Source organism: Sphaerodactylus townsendi, linkage group LG01, assembly GCF_021028975.2.
Source record: "Sphaerodactylus townsendi isolate TG3544 linkage group LG01, MPM_Stown_v2.3, whole genome shotgun sequence".
Lineage (NCBI taxonomy): Eukaryota > Metazoa > Chordata > Lepidosauria > Squamata > Sphaerodactylidae > Sphaerodactylus > Sphaerodactylus townsendi.
The window spans coordinates 191,102,429-191,122,738 of NC_059425.1; the positions used below are offsets into that span (position 1 = coordinate 191,102,429).

Here is a 20,310-nt window from a genome sequence, read left to right on the forward strand (position 1 = left end):
CATATAAACTGAAAAAATGCATGTTCAGGTCAAGTGGTAAGGAGAGAGAACATTCCCTGGATATGCCTAAATGACTGTGGCAACTTAGGAGCAGATGGTTGTAGAGACCAACCAGGGGAGAGGTGATCCTAGATCTATTTCTATGGTGGGGACCCAGGAACTGGTGCAGGAAGTCAGTGTTTTTGGAGCCTGATAGGGAACTAGCAAACCACAATCCTGGTCAGGATTCAGTGATATCTCAGCATAGCTAGACAAGTGGCTTACGACTACTTTTCAATGTGCGTTAGTTACATTCACTTCAGAAGTGTGGGTAGAAATTTCTCAAAGATAGAGGGGGGGATAGTGCGCATGGGAAGCTGAAAGGGAAAAAATCAAAGAGAGTCAAAACTGTCCAAGATGCTTGGAGGTTATTTAAAAAACACAGTAATAAAAAAGCTCAGCTGGAATGTGTTTCCCACAGGTTAGAAAAGGCAGCACCCAGTAGTCCAAAAAGAAAGCCACCATGGTTAACAAGAGAGGTTGAGGAAATTATCAGAAAAAAGAAATGTCTTTGTAGGAAAAAAATGTGGAAGTCCAACTTAACTGGATGAAGAATACTCAGAGAGAACAACACAAATGGTGGCAAAAAGAGAAGCAAGTAAGGGAGTGCAAAAGGATCTATAGAGGAACGCATGGCTGCTGAACATCACAGACCAGGCAACAAACAGTTCTTCAAATTTACACATCAAAAGCAGGAAGCCAGCTAGAAAGGCGGGGTAGACCCGCTAGGATGATGAAGGAAATACAAAAAGGTGTGTGCTAAAGGATGACAGGGAGATTGCAGAGTTGGAATGAATTCTTTGCATCTGTCTTCACCCAAGAGGAGGTGAGGGAACATTTCCTGCACCTGGAACCAAGCTTCTATAGAGGGTGAATCCGAGGAACTAAGCTGCAGAGCATAGTGCATGTAGACAAGGAAGAAGTTCTGGCAGCCATTGATAAACTAAATGCTACCCAATCCCCTGGCCCAGATTGCATTCATCCAAGAGTTCTTAAAGAGCTCAAGCATGACATTGCTAATGTTCTCGCTTTAATATGCAACTTATCCCTGAAATCTGCCTCCATCCCTGAAGAGTGGAAGATGGCCAATGTCACACCAATCTTTAAGAAAGGGTCTAGGGGGGACCTGGGAAATTACAGGCCAGTCAGTTTGATAGCATTTGTTCCTGGTAAATTAGTAGAATCTATCATTAAAGATAAAATTATAAAACATGTAGAAAAGCAAGACCTGCTGAGGAAGAGTCAGCATGGCTTTTGTAGAGGCAAGTCCTGTCTTACAAACTTCCTAGAGTTCTTTGAGAGTGTAAACAGACATGTGGATAAGCGGGAACCAGTGGACATTGTCTACTTGGATTTCCAAAAGGCTTTTTTTTATTTATTTTTTTATTTTTTTATTTATTTATTTTATTGGATTTTTATACCGCCCCATCCCCGAAGGGCTCACCAGAGACTATTGAGAAAACTTCTTTTGCATCTGTCTTCACCCAAGAGGAGGTGAGGAAAATTTCTGTACCTGAACCATGCTTCTTAGGAGGTGAATCCAAGGAACTAGTGAAGATAATGGTAGACAAGGAAGAAGTTCTGGCAGCCATTGATAATGCTACCAAATCCCGTGGCCCAGATTGCATCCACCCAAGAGTTCTTAAAGAGCTCAATAATGAAAATGCTGATCTTTCTCACTTTAATATGCAACTTATCCCTGAAATCTGCCTCCATCCCTGAAGACTGGAAGATGGCCAATGTCACATCAATCACTTTAAAAGAGAAAGGAACTAGGGGGGGACCACTGAAATTACAGGCCAGGTCAGTTTGACATCTGTTCCTGGTAAATTAGTAGAATCTATCATTAAAAGGATAAAATTATAAAACATGTAGAAAAGCAAGACCTGCTTGAGGGAGAGTCCTGCGATGGCTTTTGCAGAGGCAAGTCCTGTCTTACAAACTTACTAGAGTTCTTTGAGGGCGTAAACAGGCATGTGGATAAGGGGGAACCAGTGGACATTGTCTACTTAGATTTCCAAAAGGCTTTTGACAAAGTTCCTCACCAGAGACTGTTGAGAAAACTCAGCAATGAAGGAATAAGAGGAGAAGTCCTCCTGTGGATTAAAAACTGGTTGAGGAACAGGAAACAAAGGGTGGGTATAAATGGGAAGTTCTCACAATGGAGAGATGTAGGGAGTGGTGTCCCCCAAGGATGCGTTTTGGGACCAGTGCTCTTTAACTTATTCATAAATGACCTGGAAGTAGGGGTGGGTAGTGTGGTGACCAAGTTTGCAGATGATACCAAATTATGTAAGGTGGTGAGAACCACAAAGGATTGCAAAGAGCTCCAAGCAGACCTTGATAAATTAGGTGAGTGGGCTAAGAAATGGCAAATGCAGTTCACTGTAGCAAAATGTAAAGTGATGCACATAGGGGCAAAAAATCCAAACTTCACATACACGCTACAGGGGTCAGTGCTGTCAGTCACAGACAAGGAAAGAGATTTGGGCGTCTTAGTTGATAGTTCTGCATGAGAATAAGTCAACTCAATGCATGGCAGCAATATAGAAAAAAGGCAAACTCTAAGTGCTGGGAATCATATTAGGAAAGAGTATTGATACTAAAACTGCAAGGGACTGCTGCTCATGTCCCTTATATATAAAGCCGTAGGTGCTGCACCGCGACTTGGAGTAACTGTGTTCAGTCTCTGGTCGCCACATCTCAAAAAAAGGGATATCGAGAAAGAGATAGAAAAAAAAGTACAGAGAAGGGCAACGAGGATGATTGAGGGACTGGAGCACCTTCCTTATGAGGAGAGGCTGCAGCGTTTGGGACTCTTTAGTTTGGAGAGGAGACGTCTGAGGGGGGATATGATTGAAGTCTATAAAATTATACATGGGGTAGAAAATGTTGACAGAGAGAAATTTTTCTCTCTTTCTCACAATACTAGAACCAGGGGGCATTCATTGAAAATGCTGGGGGGTAGAATTAGGACTAATAAAAGGAAACACTTCTTCATACAACGTGCAATTGGTGTTTGGAATAAGCTGCCACAGGAGGTGGTTATGGCCACTAACCTGGATAGCTTTAAAAAGGGCTTGGACAGATTTATGGAGGAGAAGTCGAACTATGGCTACCAATCTTGATCCTCCTTGATCTGAGATTGCAAATGCCTTAGCAGACCAGGTGCTCAGGAGCAGCAGCAGCAGCAGGCCCTTGCTTTCACATCCTGCATGTGAGCTCCCCAAGGCACCTGGTGGGCCACTGCGAGTAGCAGAATGCTGGACTAGATGGACTCTGGTCTGATCCAGCAGGCTAGTTCTTATGTTCTTATGATCTGAACGGACAACACATCTGCCAAGGCCTATATCAATAACCAGGGCTGAACGAGGCCATCTCGACTCCATCAGGAAGCGACGCGCATCCTAACCTGGTCGGAACGACATCTGAGATCAATATCGGCGGAACACATACAAGGTCACCTCAACGTCACCACGGACTGGTTGAGCCGGCAAACAGTGATGGAAGCAGAATGGCAACTAAAATCGTCCATCTTCAATATGATCGTTCAGAGTCGCCCCCTTCTGGCCACGCCGACCCTGGCTGTCCACAATTTTGGAGTTAGCAGTTTAGGAAACATTCCATTGACCTGGAGTCTCTGGAACTACTTCAGATTCTCCTGTTTCTCCAAGAAGGCTTTGAAATGGGACTTTGCAGCACCACCTTGAGATGTCAGATAGCGGCGCTGACCACCATATGGCCACCCATCCAAGGGTTCCTGATTTCCAGACATCTGGATGTCATCCGGTTCCTCAAGGGAGTTTATCAGCTCCAACCGCTGGCTACGTATCTATTTCCTTCCTGATGACTGCACCTGGTTCTTTCAGCACTCACCAAATCCCCATTTGAGCCCGTACAAGACATTAACCTCAAATGGCTACGCATGAAGACCCTGTTCCTCCTGGCCATCACTTCGGCCAGGAGAGTGTCTGAACTTAATGCCCTTTCGGTCAACGATGACCTCTGTATTTTCCACAAAGACAGGGTAGTTTTGAGGACAGACCCAACCTTCGTCCCTAAAGTTAAATCTTCATTCCACTTAAATCAGGACATCATAGTTCCTAACTTCTGCCCCAATCCATCTCACCCCAAAGAACGCCTGTGGCATAATTTGGACGTTTGCCACTCATTGAAAGCTTTCATTTTAAAGACTGAATCCATTCGCAAGACCAGCAACCTGTTCATCAACACAGCCCCACCTAACCTAGGGGGCCCTATGTCTAAGGCCGCCATCAGCTGTACAATCAAATCGTGCATTATTGAAGCCTACAAAGCTACCAACCAGCCCATTCCGCAGGGGATCACGGTTCACTCTACACGCAGTGCCGCTACTAATGCGGCACTTAGACAACAGGTTACAGTGTTAGATATATGTAGGGCGGCCACCAGGTCCTCTGTGTCTTCATTTATCCGACACCACAAAATCTACTCCATGGCTGCTGCAGAAGCGACCTTTGGTAGGAGACTGCTGAAACATATCAATCCTGACCCACCCGTTTTGGGGACACTGCTATGGGAGGTCCCATCAAGATGTCCCCGACCTCCAGTAGAACGGTCCATTGGTTACTTACCGAGAAGGGGCCTTCTACTGGATGGCTAGGGGGACATCTTGGCCCTCCTGTGGTTGTCATCAGTCCCAAATGGGTTTTGCACTCTCATTACCATGTTTACACATGCACATATATTACCTCGCAAGGAGCTCCCTCTATTGGCATTACCTGCCTTTTTTCTATCGTTCTTGTTGTACTAGTTTTTCTCTTTATTGTTCTGAGTCACTTCCAAGTTGTTTTTGTGGGAACTAAGTGTTCACTGCTGAGACAGGCATCTACTGGAGATCAGATGGGCGCCAATTGGACTACTGGAAGTGACGAAATTCTATTTCCTGCCTCCCTGAGATCCAGTTGGAAAACCTATCAAGATGTTCCCCTAGCTGTCCAGTAGAAGGCCCCTTCTCGATAAGTAACCAATGGACCGTTCTGCTGATGTGCACTTTTGGCTGAAACTTATTTTCATCTGCGAGATGGGTGTGTTATGTTATATGTCTTACAAGGTTCAGCCATCTACTAGTCTTTTTGGTGCCTGTAGGTTCCCTTCTGATTGTCCGCCCAAACTCTCTCCGCCAGCAGCTGGATTGGGGCGGGCCAGCACTGCTGCTGTTTTTGGCTGTATCAGCAGCGTTTGACTTGGTCAGTCATGATCTTTTGACCCAACGCCTCACCGACAGTGGACTCTGTGAGACAGCCCTGCAGTGGCTGATCTTTTTTCTCCAAGGTTGGGGCCAGAGATCTTGGCCTGCTATCCCGTAATATGTGGGGTTTCTTAGCAAGGGGGGGGGGAATATTTTCGTTGCTCTTGAATATCTAATTTTGCCCCTTTGCCCAACTTCTCAGGAGTTTGGGGCTGGAATGTCATCAATATGCAAATGATCTCCAGGTGTATCTGTTGATGGACAGCCAACCAGGTATTAGTCTGGATACTCTGGCCAAGTGCCTGGGATTGTGGGTTAGATGTTTCAACAGAGCTGACTGACATCAAATCTGTCGAAGACTGAGGTCCTGGGGCTGGTCGGAAAGGCATAGGACAGGAGAATCCACTTCCACCGCTTGATGGGGTGGTACCATCTTCTTCCATCAAGAGATCTTTCGTTGGAGATCCAAATTACAGTCATGGCCCAGAGGACATTTCTCCATCATCGCCATGTCCGGCAACTAATCTCCTCCCTGACCTAGCCACAGTGACCCATGCAACAGTCACCTCCAGACTAGATTACTCTAACTTGCTCTAGGAAAGGTTACGCATGGATGTGGTGCTTTTTCCAGGGGGCTGTGTGGCTGTGGTCTGGTGGGTCTTGTTCCTAACATTTCGCCTGCATCTGTGGCTGGCATCTTTAGAGGTGTATCACAGAGGGAAGTCTGTTACGCACTGTGTCCTGTGTGTACCTAAACATTCCCATTCTCACTGGACACAGTGTGTAACAGACATCCCTCTGTGATACACCTCTGAAGATGCCAGCCACAGATGCAGGAGAAATGTTAGGAACAAGTTCCACCAGACCACGGCCACACAGCCCGGAAAACCCACCACAATTGAATCCGGCTGAGAAAGCCTTCGACGTGACTCTTGGAGTTGCTCTGAAAGTTACAACTGATCCAGGATGTAGGAAAACATGTATGAAACCAGTGCTCCATCAACTGCATTGGCTCCACATTGGGTACCAGATCCAGTTCAAGATTCTAGTATTCACCTTTAAAACCTCAAATGGTCTGGGACCCTCATATTTATGGGACTACCACTCTTGATAAACTTCCATTCCAGAAAGCATTATGCTCTTTGGGAGACTGTATCCTGGCGGTCCCTGGCCCAAAGATTTTCCAGCACTATCCTCCGTTAAGACCAGCCCCTTTGTAGTGGCTCTGCCTGTTGGAACTCTCTCTCTACAGGGACCTGAGGTCTGGCTCAGTTTGGTAAGCTTGTAAGATGGAGCTGTTCCTCCAAACTTCTGGCTGAGGACAGCAGTTTCATACAATGTCTGGCCAACCCTCAACTCACCTTCGCAGTGGTATAGTGGCTGAGAGCAGTGGCTAAGAGCAGGTGCACTCTGATCTGGAGGAACCGGGTTTGATTCCCAGCTCTGCCACTTGAGTTGTGGAGGCTTATCTGAGGAATTCAAATTAGCCTGTACACTCCCACACATGCCAGCTGGGTGACCTTGGGCTAGTCACAGCTTTTTGGAGCTCTCTCAGCCCTGCCTACCTCACAAGGTGTTTGTTGTGAGGGGGGAAGGGCAAGGAGATTGTAAGCCCCTTTGAGTCTCCTACAGGAGAGAAAGGGGGATATAAATCCGAACTACTACTACTACTACTACTCTTCTTCTTTTTCTTCTTCTTTCTTCCTTTCTTCTGGTCTTCCACCAGTCATCCCATTATTATTAGTCAGATCTGACCAGGTTCCGTTTGAGCTCCCAATTACTGAGATACATGTATATTCTTAATTAATATTGTAGAGAGAAATTAAATTGGAACCATTATTAGATAAGTTTTAAGATGTTAAAATCTGTGTGTATTTTAGGTACATTTTATATTTTATTGTATTCTATACTGCTATATTGTACCGTTGTATGTTAGCTGACCTGAACCCCATTTTGGTAGGGAAAAGGCAAGATAAAAATGTAATAAAATAAAAAATAAATTAAATGGGGGGCAGGGGAGGGCGGGGAGAATTCTACTTTAATGTTGTTTTTGCTCCCAGATAGTCTATTCATATTTTGATGTTCAAGTACTGCTGATTCCACAACATTCCTTTAAACTGTATTTACTGCATTTTTCAAAATTTATTGATTTGCTTAATTTATACTCCACCTTTCTTCCCTGAGGGCAACTTTGACATTCCCCTCCCTTGCATTCTACTGTCAAAATCCCTAAATATCCTTTCTCTCCCCTCCCCCAATATAAATTCCTCCTCTCCAGAGGGGCAAAGCCTTTCCTTGCTTTCTTGTTAGAGGGTTGAGTTCAAGGAGACAGACAGGTTGTATCCTTGAATGGTAAGATCTGTGCCCTGTCCTTGTTGCATAATTAATGGCACAATTTGTTTTCCAGTTGCAGATGGCTAAAGGCTAGCAAGGGGTATTGAGGAAGACCACAATGGCTCAGATTCCCACAACCCTTAACAGTAAGTAGCTTGTTTATGGTATTCTCTGCAGACTAGGGTCTTTTTGTCTTTTTGCAACTCAGTTGCCTGTAATAATTCAGACAGATGCTTCAGAATTTTAGTCCATTTGTGGAAGAATGTCTGCTTTCGATTGCTGGCTGCATTCAGTGTGCTTGGAGTGGTAGTAGCATTCATTTCAGTGTGTACTACGTATAATCTGCTGCTCAAATCTGTTTCAAGCATCTGCGAACCTTGCAATATTTTAAAGGTGTGCCACGTTGTGGTAGTATTCTGACTACTCAAATGGCAAACTAAATAAATGTTAATTTTATTATGCCATGGCACTGTTACTTGGCACCTCCAGTCCAGTACTGAGCCTTATGTTAAGATAAAATAGGTAACGCCAGACAATAACATTTAAAAGGACATTTAATATTTTCCTTCTGGGGATGTATTTATTGCTTCACATCAAATAATTAATAATTTTTTCTACTGTGCCTAAGGAAAACTGTAAAAATATCTGATGCAAGTTTATTTTATGTGCTTTATTTATACCTTGTCCTTCTTCCCAGTGGGGATCTAAAAGCAGCTCTCACCACCCTATTCTCCAATATATCCTCATAACAACCATGTGAGGTAGGTTAGACTAAGAGTCTGTGATTGGCCTAGCAAATTTTCATTCCAGAGTAGCGGTTCAAAGCTGGGTCTCCCCTCTCCTATCCCACCATTCTGGTCTGTATATGAATGCGAAAGTCATTGGATGTCTGTTTTAATGCATTACTAATTTGGAAAACAGCTTAGATTTTGCACATTACTGTATTATCCTTTCTTCCCCCAATTAAGAGAAGAGTTTGGATTTATATCCCCCCTTTATCTCCTATAGGAGACTCAAAGGGGTTTACAATCTCCTTGCCTTTTCCCCCTCACAACAAACACCCTGTGAGGTGGGTGGGGCTGAGAGAGCTTCGAAAAGCTGTGACTAGCCCAAGGTCACCCAGCTGGCGTGTGTGGGAGTGCACAGGCTAATCTGAATTCCCCAGATAAGCCACAGGCGTAGCTACCATGGGGACATCCGGGGACAAGTGCCCCAGGCACCACCTTGTGATGGGCGCAAAAATTGCAGGTTCATTTGTGGCTTTTACTGTTTTTTCCAATTTTGGCCTGCAGGGGGTGCAGTTTTTAGGCTAGCAGCACCAAAATTTCAGGCTATCATCAGGTGACTCTCCTGATGATACCAGCCATGTTTGGTGAAGTTTCGTTCAGGGGTGGGTGACCCCATCCTCCATTGTTTCCAATGGGAGCTATTAGTAGATGGGGCTATCATTTTGAGGGTCCATAACTTTGGACCCTCTGAATCAAAGTTCACTAAACCTAGGTGGTATCATAAGGATAGTCTCCTGCTGATACCACCCAGGTTTGGTGAAGGTTGGTTCAGGGGGTCCAAAGTTATGGGACCCCTGTGGTGCCTTCTCATCTCCCATTGTTTCCAATGGGAGCTAATGGTAGATGGGGCTACCCTTTTGAGGGTTCATAACTTTGAACCCCCTGAACCAAACATAACTAAACCTGGGTGGTTTCATCAGGAGAGAGACTCCTAGAGAAATATCCTAAAAATTTTGATAACTGTTGAAGGCTTAAACATTTGCTCTTCCTGACAGGCACTCCCTCAAAGCCTCTTCTCCAGGGTTCTCTCTTTAAATCCATCCCTCTTTGGAGTAGAGTTTAAAGGGGAGAATCTGGGTTCCCTAGGATTTCAAAAAAAAAAAACATTGAAAATATTGTTGAAGGCTTCTCTACAACCAGATTCAGTCTGGATGTTGTGGGTTTTACAGGCTGTGTGGCATTCGTGGTCTCTGTAGATCTTGTTCCCTAACGTTTTAGCCTGCATCTATGGCTGGCATCTCTCAGAGGTGTACTGCCAGAGAGAAGTCTGGTATACAGAGAAGTCTGTACACACTGTATAACAAACTTCTCTCTGCAGGATAACACCTCTGAAGATGCCAGCCACAGATGCAGATGAAACATTAGGAACAAGATCTACCAGACCACAGCCATGCAGCCCAGAAAACCCACAATAACCAACATTGAAAATGATGCTGTTTGGGGTGGGTGGGTGGGAAATCTACCCTTGAACAGCATCACTTTCAATGTTGTTTAAACTAGGGAGCCCAGAGTCTCCCTTTAAGGTGGATTTAAAAGGAGAATCTGGGCTCCTAGTTTAAATAACATTAAAAGTGAGGCTTTTTCAGGGTGGATTCCCCCTCTTCAAAAAATAGTATCACTTTCAATGTTGTTTAAACTAGGGATCCCTGGGTGTATTCAGATTTGTGTGTTGGGGCATGTTCTATAATGTGATGGTGACTTTGAGATGACCTGGTGCAAAAAAATGTTGTTTGGTTGTGGTGGGGGAGGGACGCTGCCCATATGCGGGGGCCCCCCCGCAAAACTCAGATTTTGTCCTGGGCTCCATTTTCCCTAGCTACGCCTCTGAGATAAGCCTCCACAACTCAAGCGGCAAAGCTGGGAATCAAACCCGGTTCCTTCAGATCAGAGTGCACCTGTTCTTAACCTCTTACGCCACTGCTGCTCCCAAGGTTTGATTATTCAGAATAAGAGTTGTTGGTGCTCTTGAACTCCCTGTCCTATGCCAGTAAATACTGCAAAAAGAAAACATCTGTCTGGCTCAAAGAACATCATTAAAACTGTTACTTACTTGATTGATTGATTGACTGATTGATTGATTGATTGATTGCATTTTTAGGCCGCCCTCCCCCGAAGGCTCAAGGCGGTGTACATCAATATAGTCTCTCAATAAAACAGCATAACGATAGTTAAAATTTGCAACCCAGCAGATTAATAAACAACTGTTTATGGTGACTTTCCCTACCCCATCCCATGGGAAGCCAGGATGGTACGAGGGTCTGATGGCTAACCCGGCTGGCCCAAAGCCTGGCGGAACAGGTCTGTTTTACAGGTCCTGCAGAAACTCTGTAGATCCCGCAGAGCCCTGATCTCCTTAGGGAACCTGTTTCACCAGGTTGGGGCCAGGGCCGTAAAGGCCCTGGCCCTTGTAGAGGCCAGCCGGATTTTTTTGGGGCCAGGGATTTCCAGTAGGTACTCCTCCAAAGAACAGAGGGACCTAGTGGGGCAATACAGGAGACGCGGTCCTTCAGATTTGTAGGTCCAATGCTGTTTATGCACTTAAAGGTCAAAACCAATACTCTGAAGATGGCCCGGAACTCGATGGGCAGCCAGTGCAGGTGGTATAAGACCGGTCCCGACTAGATGTACCCGTAAGCAGTCTGGCTGCTGCTTGCTGTACAAGTTTTAGTTTCTGGATCACCGTCAAAGGCAGGCCAGTGTAGAACACGTTACAGTATTCCAGTCTAGAGGTGATCGTTGCATGGATCATAGTGGTCAGGAATAGATACAGGGCCAACTGCCGTGCCTGTCGCAAATGATGGAAAGCTAGCCAGGCAGTCTGAGCGACCTGGACCTCTAACGATAATGTTGGGTCCAGAGTCACGCCCAGGCTCTTAACAGACAAGGCTAGATGCAAAGCCTCGCCGTCTATCTCTTAACAGGCTCTTAACAGACAAGGCTAGATGCAAAGCCTCGCCATTGCTTTCACATCCTGCATGTGAGCTCCCAAAGGCCACTGCGAGTAGCAGAGAGCTGGACTAGATGGACTCTGGTCTGATCCAGCTGGCTTGTTCTTATGTTCTTATGTTCTTTTCGAAGTCAGGCAAAAGTCCACCAGTCTCTCCCCTCGTCCTAGCCACAGAACCTCCATCTTCATAGGATTCAACTTCAGCCAACTCGCTCTCAACCGACCAGCCACGGCTTTTAGAGAATGCTGGAGAGTTCCAGGGACCGCAGACAGGCTGCCCTCCATTGTGAACACAAGCTGGGTGTCATCAGCAAATTGATGGCACCGCGGCCCAAAACTCCAGAATAGACTTGCCAGGGGGCGCATCGGGGAGAGAATCGCCCCCAGCAGCGCCCCACATTCAATAGGGTAACGCCTGGAGTTCTCACCCCCTGATGTCACCAGCAAACCCCAGTCTTGGATAAATGAGGCCAACCAATCCAGGGCTGACCCACAGACTCTGGTATCAGTGAGGTGATGGACCAAAAGGTCGTGATCTACCACATCAAACGCTGTGGTGAGATCTAACAACACCAGCAGCGCCGAACCACCTCTATCCAAGTGAAGCTGGAGTTCATCCACGACCGCAACCAGCACCGTCTAGGTCCCATGGCCAGCGCGGAAGCCGGACCGGAAGGGATCCAATACGTGTACTTCATCCAGAAATTGCTGGAGCTGATCCACCACCACTTGCTCAATTATCTTACCCAGGAAAGGTAGATTGGAAACTGGGCGGTAGTTGGCTGGATCCTTAGGATCTAATTGGTCTTTTCAAGAGCGGGTGTCAGGATGATGTTGGTGTGTGTTCTGTCCTTGGATTTTTTCCTGCCTGTCAGTCCTGGCTCTCTGTCTGGTCTGCTTTTATGTTATCTTAGCTCTGTGTGAAACTATGCATTGTTGATTATTCTGTGGCAGGAAAGGGGTTTGCTACTGTATTAAAGCTACTATCAAAGTTTTGACTTTTAGAACTGGCATCACCTGTATTCGACTATGACTGCCAGTACAATAAAGAACTGAAAACGGTTACTTTTGTCTGGACTTTACTAGTTCATTACATTATGCGAGCTCTCACCTCTCAGTGTAACTTTTGACGTGAAGTACAAGGTTACCTGATGTCTCGCCGTGGTCTCACCTCCACGGATCCTGATAAGCAGGGATTCAGGGGTCCTTTCAACTCTGAATATGAGGTTAGGAGACCCCCATAGAGGGTCCTGCCCACCCACCACCGTCCTGATTCATGCAGAGGAATCTGATCAGGAGCTGAATCCAGAACCAGAGCCTCTGTCGTTGGTTGCGCTGTCCCGATCTCGTCTCAGCTGGAGTGTTACTTTCCTCGGGTTGCAGGAGCAAGTTGAACAGGCAACTCTGATGGTGACCCGCAGAACTCTGTCAGCATGCTGTCTTCCCCTGACCCAGGAGCAATGTGACATGGATGGAGGAGCTGCCATGGACCGTGAACTGACGGCGATGCATTTCACCACCCGCAGCCGGATGGATTACAAGCCCGTTATGAGGATGGTAACTGAGGAGATTGGTCTTTCTGCTATCCATGGTACTACTTGTGAGTCACTTGAACGATTTGTTAATCACCGCTTTGAAGAAACCATGGCTACTGGACACCTACACAGCACCGGCGCCAGACCCAAGGTCCCCCCCCCCAAAAGCATCCTAGACATGATTTGGGCGAAACCAAATCACCCCAAGGGGACTCTGACTTGGTGGCCATCGAGGCCCGTGAACGCACTGTAGCGGCAGACCTACAACGCCAGCTAACTGCTCAAGCGGCGGGGATGCGGTTGGAACGCCAACGTATTGCAGCAAGCCAGACCCACAGACGGTCAGATACGTCTCGCCCACGTTCGGTGGACGATCGACCCACCCAACCACCGCCACGACGCCACTTTCAGCCCACTCCAGCCCAACACGCAGCACCCCTTCCTCCTGGACCTCAGGGTCATGGCTTCACCCGCCTGCGTATTCCGGCTCGTTTCGATGGTACTGCATCCAAATTACCGTATTTCATCTTACAGCTGGATGCCCATATGCAGGAATACGATGACATGTATCGCTCCGAAAGGGAGAAGGTTTGTGACATCGGATCAGTTTTGGACAGGGAAGCAGCAGAGTGGTTTATGGAACTTTTTGAACTTGATGCTGAGGAACTTAACTCGGTAGCCGACTTCCTGCAAGGTTTACACCTGTGATTCGAGGATTGAGATGCCTGTGATAACGTGAAAAAGACACTTAAAACAACGTGGCAGGGCACCAAGCCATTCGCAGAGTTTGCTCATCAATCCCATGTGGTCGCCAGTAAAATTCCTGACTGGCCAGACCGGGTGAAAGCTGAATATTTCTATGAAGCTGTTGATCCAGAAATCCGGAGTTGGGCAGTTATGAACAACGAGCCTTGTACAGTGGCGGAATGGATTGTAATCAGCAGTGTCATTGCAGGCAGACACAACTGTTCCAAAGGGTCCGGGACCAAAATCCAGCCAGCCAAACACCCTGCGCCTCAGATGAAGAAAACTCCTGCTTCAGCTGCCACCCCACCTGCCACTACTGAGAGTGCCTCTGAGCAACGTCGTCATTTAGGACTCTGTATTGTGGCGAACCTGGTCATGTAGCTGCTACCTGCCGAAAGAAAACCAAACCTGCAGGCGGCTTTCCTCCAAAAAAATCTACAGCTAAGCCAGTATAGCGATCAGCTCCTCCTAAGTCAACTCAGGGCACATCAAAAGCCTTGGATGCAGAGGAACTTGAGTTCCCCGAGGAAGATGAAACCACCAGCAGCATCGGACTCTCTACAGCAGTTCCTGAAACTACGGAGCCTCCTAATGATGCGGTGAGTGATGGTGGTGCCCCTATTACTCTAATGACTACATTGTCTAATCCGGCCAAGCATACTCGTATTTTGGCCCGGGCGCTTGTGTTCCCATTGCCTCATGAGACTGCAAATAACGGAGGAACTTGGATTACAATTAATTCCGCTGGCCAAACCCTTACCGTTTACACAAATGGATGGTAGCCCTTTAGGGGGAAGTGGTCTAGCTCGTTTTAAAACTGAACCCGTCCTGTTGCAATGTGAGGAGCATTGGGAGCGCCGTAGTTTCATTTTGGCCCCAGTGGCAAAATACCCGATTGTTCTTGGAATGTCCTGGTTAGAGACACATGACCCCACTATCCAATGGGTATCTCGCATAGTTCGTTTTACTGATCCACCCTGTGGCGATCACATGCATGAAGGTGATCTACCTGAGCCAAGCACCCCTGCATTGGCTTCTGGCATTTCCTCGCTACCCAAACTGCCCAGAGTGCCTAAGCATTACTGGGACCTTGCCAGAGTTTTTGAAGAGCGGGAATGCGACCAGCTGCCCCCCCCCCCCCCCATAGGGATACGGATTGTAAGATTGAGTTGATCCCGGGAGCCAAACTACCAAATATATCCGATGAGTCCCACCGAGGAGACTGAGTTAAGGGCATTTCTGGACAAGAATCTGGCTTGTGGTTTCATTCGGAAGGCAACTAGGAACACGTACGCTGCGCCTGTGTGCACTGCCTATACAGGTTTGAATTCAGTGTCGGCCTCCAACAAATACCTGTTACCCTTGATCAAAGACCTTTTAGATGCTTTGGGGTCGGGGCGGATTTTCACCAGGTTGGATTTGAGGGAGGCTTACTATAGAGTACGCATTGTGGAAGGTTATGAGTATCTCACAGCCTTCAACACTAAGTTTGGACAGTATGAATATCTCATAATGCCATTTGGATTACACGGTGCGCCCGGGGCGTTCATGTCCTTGATCAACGAGGTTTTGCAAGATTTATTGTTTAAAGGAGTGGTGGTGTACTTAGATGATGTTCTGATTTATTCCCTCACCGAGGAGGAGCATGTAGCTCTGGTTAGCACAGTGCTGCAGAAGCTTCTTGACAACTCTTTTATTTTTGAAACTGTCCAAATGTGCCTTCCATCAGGAAAAGTTGGATTTTCTTGGATATTGTGTATCGGGAGGGGGTTTGGAAATGGACCCTGCTAAGGTGGCAGCAGTCGTAAATTGGCCCATCCCTACCACCCACAGGGAGCTCCAATCATTTTTGGGATTTGCTAACGTCTTTCGTGACTTTATTCCGCAATTCGCCCAAATAGCCTTGCCCTTAACCGATTTACTACGTATGAAAGGCAAGAGGCCGCAAGCAGCTAAGCCGGGTGCCCCTCTTAATTGGACTGACGGTTGCCAGCTGGTGTTTCAACAACTTAAGACTGCCTTTACGACCGAGCCTATTTTAACCCATCCCGATCCTGACTTGCCATTTATAGTACATGTAGACGTGTCCGACAAAGCTTTAGGGACAGCCCTATTACAACGGGGTGCGGATGGAAAACTGTCTCCTTGCACCTATCTTTCGAAAAAGTTTTCTGGTCCTGAGCTCAATTGGACAGTAGGTGATAAGGAAACTTTAAAGCCATTAAAGAAGCTCTCAGCACTTGGCGCTATTGGTTAGAGGGTGCTGCCCCCCTTTTCAAGTTTGGTTGGATCATAAAAACCTGTCAGCACTGTCCACCCCCAGTAAAATGTCAGCTAAACAATTGCGGTGGGCTGATTTCTTTTCCCGGTTCCAGTTTACAGTGCATTTTTTCCCCGGGAAAACCAACCAATTAGCAGATGCACTCTCCCGCCTTCCTTGGGGGGCAGATACCTCCTTACATGTCATTCCGCATACTGTGCTTTCTCCATCACATTTGGGTCTCGCATTCACCCGGTCCCAAACTCGCGCAGTCTGAACTACCTGTGGCTTCATCAACCGCGGCTGATGCTCCTCCCAGGTATCCTGATATGGTTTCCTCTCTCCTACATGACCTTCTCACGACGGAGAAAAGCCCCGTTCCGGAGAGTGAAGGCGGCCCGTCACTGTTACTGCGGGACAGGGTATAGTGGAAAGGAGACTGTTAGTATGTGCCGCCGCATCTCAGAAAAACTGTGCTTCTTGCTGGCCATGACGCTAAACAAGCAAGGCATTTTGGATTTTTGAAAACGTTACATCTGCTACGCTGCCAATTTTAGTGGCGCACCATGCGGAAGGACATTGAGGCTTATGTCAAAGGGTGTCCTGTTTGTGCTGAAGCCAAATCCATTACAGGAAAGACTCATGGGCTGTTGCAGCCTATTCCTTCTCCTGATCGGCCATGGCAGGTTATTTCCATGGATTTTATCACAGACATCCCGGAAAGTCAAGGCAACACTGTTTTGTGGGTGGACCTGTTTTCTAAACAAGCACATTTCATACCTTGTTCCACCATTCCCTCTGCCCCCAAGTTGGCAAGATTATTCATTCAGCACATCTATCGATTACACCCCGCCCCGTCTAAGATAATTTCGGACAGGGGCCCTCAATTTGCTTCTAAGTTTTGGAAGGCGTTTCTGGCCCTCTTGGGAATTGAATCAGCTTTATCTTCTCCTTATCACGTGCAATCTGACGGCCAATCGGAACGTACGAATCAGACTTTGGAACAATATTTGTGATGCTACACTAACTACCATCAAAACAATTGGGCAGACCTGCTGCCTTTTGCTGAATATGTGTATAACAATGCTGTCCATACCGGTACCCAGAAAACTCCTTTTGAGATTGACTCTGGACGCTCTGCCCCACCATTTCCCTTTCTGGGCTCAGACCCAATACAGCCTCCTGAACTAAATGACTGGGTCCAAACCATTGTTAAGGGTTGGGACTCAATTGGAATAGCTCTGCGCAAAGCCCAGGAGTCCCAAAAAATGCAAGCGGATAAGCATCAGATTTCATTTCCTTTACGTGTGAATGACTGGGTGTATCTTTCCACTAAAAATCTTCAAGATGTACATATGCCAAGCCTGGGGAAAAGATTGTGCAAGTTATCAATAATGACACTGCTAAATTTGAATTGCCAAACTCGCTTAGCAATATTTGTCCTGTCTTTCATTCCAGCTTGCTCAAGCGGGCTCCAGATTTCGATGCCTGGCACAGCCCCCTGGAATGCCCTCCTCCAGTTCTGATTGATGGGCACAAGCATTATGAAATCGATGCCATTCTGGATTCACACATGCGTCGCCAGCGACTACAATATCTGGTTTCGTGGGTGGGGTTTCCCACGGGTCACAATCAGTGGGTCTATGCTACTGACGTTTACGCCCCTATTCTTGTTACTGCTTTCCACAAGGCATTTCCTGACAAACCGGGGGGGGGGGGTTTCTTAGGGGAGGGGAATGTCAGGATTATGTTGGTGTGTGTTCTGTCCTTGGATTTTTTTTCCTGTCTGTCGGTCCTGGCTCTCTGATTGGTCTGCTTTTATGTTATCTCAGCTCTGTGTGAAACTCTATGTGAAACTATGCATTGTTGATTATTCTCTGGCGGGAAAGGGGTTTGCTACTGTATTAAAGCTACTATAAATTTTGAGTCTTTTAGAACTTGCATCGCCTGTATTCGACTATGACTGCCAGTACAATAAAGAACTGAAAACGGTTACTTTTGCCTGAACTTTACTAGTTCATTACAGCATGCGGACCACTGCCTTTTTAAGCCCACCCGGGAAAGCTCCTTGCTCAAGAGAGCTATTGATAATTTAGTGGATATAATTTAAAAGTCTGTATCAAAAAACCAAAATACCATGGTTTTTTGATACAGACTTTCAAATTATTTCCATTGAAGTTATAAAGCTGTTCTTTGAGCCAGACGGAGGTTTTCTTTTGGCAGTATCTATACTGTATCTTGTATACTACTCCAGCAAATTCCCGGTTTAAATGAGGGGCCACATTTTGGGGATCAAATGTGTAGTTTTGCATCCAGAAGGCCTCTGGTCTCGCCTCCAGTCCTCCTGCTGGCACGAAGCCGCCTGAGGCTGAACCAGACCCGTGGCTTTTCAGAGCCCAGCTCTCCAGGGCCTCAGGCAGAGCTCTGTCATGTCATTTACCACCTCATCCTTTAAACCTGAGATGCTGAGGATTGAACAATTAAATATTTAGCTGTAAACCTTTCTGAGGCCCAAAGTTTAGAAAGTATTGTCATGAGCCAGTCTCTGGGTGACGAGGACTCGAATGCAGAGCCTGGAAGCACTGTGGATCAAGAGCCGGCTCCTCACAAGGAGATGCCACCAGCAGAGCCGGCTCCAAGCCCTTCCCTGCCAGCGAGGCAGAGCCTGATCCCCTGCACCTGGGAGAGCCAATAGTCACTTAAGAGGAACCGAGGAAGGAGCCAGAGCTGTGCAAAAGAGGCAGAGGCTGCAAAGGAGAAGTGCTCGTCTGGCTGCTTGGTCTGGCAACAGGCCTCGTGAGCTTGAGGCAGCTGTTTCTGATGAGAACTAAGTCTCTGCAGGAGCCTGGCCCATTGGCAGGGCAGCTTACTGAAGCCTGGGTTGGGCCGGGCCAGGCCGGGCTTGGCCTGGGTGCAACAGGTGGGATTTCCAGAGAAGTGCTGTGTTCCTGGGCTCTTCCTTAGCCCTTTTGATTCATGCCTTGACCCCTGGACTGCCTACAGACTTTACCTGCCTGGCCTCTGCACTGTTGGACCTGGGCTACTTTGGCACCTGAGCTGCTTAACCTGTGCAACTACTTCCTGGCTGCCTCAGTCACCTTCTGGCCTGTCATGTCTGGACCCAAGCAGAACAAGTATCACACTAAAGGCCATTTGAATGCAAGGCCAAGAGGCACTTCCCCTGCGCCATGGCCCCTCTGAACTCCCAGTCTGAGAAAGCTGGTCTGACTTGGTTTACTCCATTGTCTTGGGTGTATGAGATGGGCACTTATGCTTGTGAGACTCGTGTGGGGGAATGCTCAGGACTGAGGAATCCGTATAAGTGCAAAATGGTTCCTGCAGTGTACCAAAATTTTATCTCCCTACAGTTAAGCACTTTGCCTTGCAGAATAGCCTCTCCAAAAGTTAGCTTGAAGCCAGTTAGTGGGAATGGCTACCTGGAAGGCGACAGTTACTGTGCTGTCCTAAATAAAACCACTGGGCGTGGTTCATGCTTGCAATCTTTCCACACAAGCTTCGTCTCCAGGCATGTGACCAACCAGCATGGCAGTAGAATATTTGCATGTTCAGTAAAATTGATGTGCTTGTCTTTACTTGTGTGTCAGTTAAAAATCTGCCTAAACATTATAGCAAATTCAGATGGCCTTTGCTATAATACTGTGGGGGTCTGCCCTGCCCTCCTTGCCTGGGGTTAGGTGTGCCATCCCTCCTTCCCTAACATGGCTGCTGGTAAAGCCATCCTCACCACTGGGGTCAGAGTGGTGGCCTCTCTTTTACCTCCCTTAAGTGTAAAGGCTGTCCTTAGGATTCCTCAGCTGGCTCTAACTCAGGTGTCTGTCAGCTAAAACCTCTTCACCACCCGCTTCAGGAACAGACGCTACTCCTGTCTGTCCCTTTGGGTTGAGGCAAATGCGCTGCCAAGCCCTTATGTGCAGCACTGAGCTCCCTTTCTCCCTCGCTGCTTCAACCGGCTTTTCCCCTCTTCCCAACTCTACAGCCAGCCCCACCCTCCTCCCTTCTTCCCCTTTTATACACTCTACCCCTTTTTAACCTCGTTGCTTCCTGCCCCGCCTCCCCCCTAATGGCTGCTTAGCCCACAGTCTCTGCAGAGCTCTTCCAGCTTCCGTTCGCTCCAGCTGTGCAAACTCAGAGGCTGTAGCTGCGTCAGAACTTTCTTTCGAGATGTGGGAAATAGGCTCAGCAGAGAACCCGTGAGAGAGAGAGTCCAAAAGTACGGTTTTATTCCCAGGTGATCTGTAAGGAAGTAACAATGTAAAGCAGGATCTGAGCTAGAGAGCTCAGATCCAGGATTTATATCTTTTAAATTCCCCCGTTGCGCCCCACACCAAATGTCCACTACAGTTTCTACTACAAAGGACCTGGGAACCTTTCACACCTCTTTGAAGATGGGCTGGCGCCAGGAGATTGCT

General features: G+C 47.1%; 1 protein-coding gene across 1 annotated transcript in view; it reads left to right on the forward strand.

Annotated features, from left to right (window-relative positions):
• Positions 1–20,310, forward strand: part of ITSN2 (intersectin 2) — a 169,870-nt gene that overhangs the window by 23,705 nt on the left and 125,855 nt on the right. Inside the window, exon 2 of the mRNA XM_048506528.1 lies at positions 7,677–7,749. Within this exon, the coding sequence (XP_048362485.1) occupies positions 7,722–7,749 (28 nt within the window). The 5' untranslated portion in view covers positions 7,677–7,721. The remainder of the gene's footprint in view (positions 1–7,676; positions 7,750–20,310) is intronic.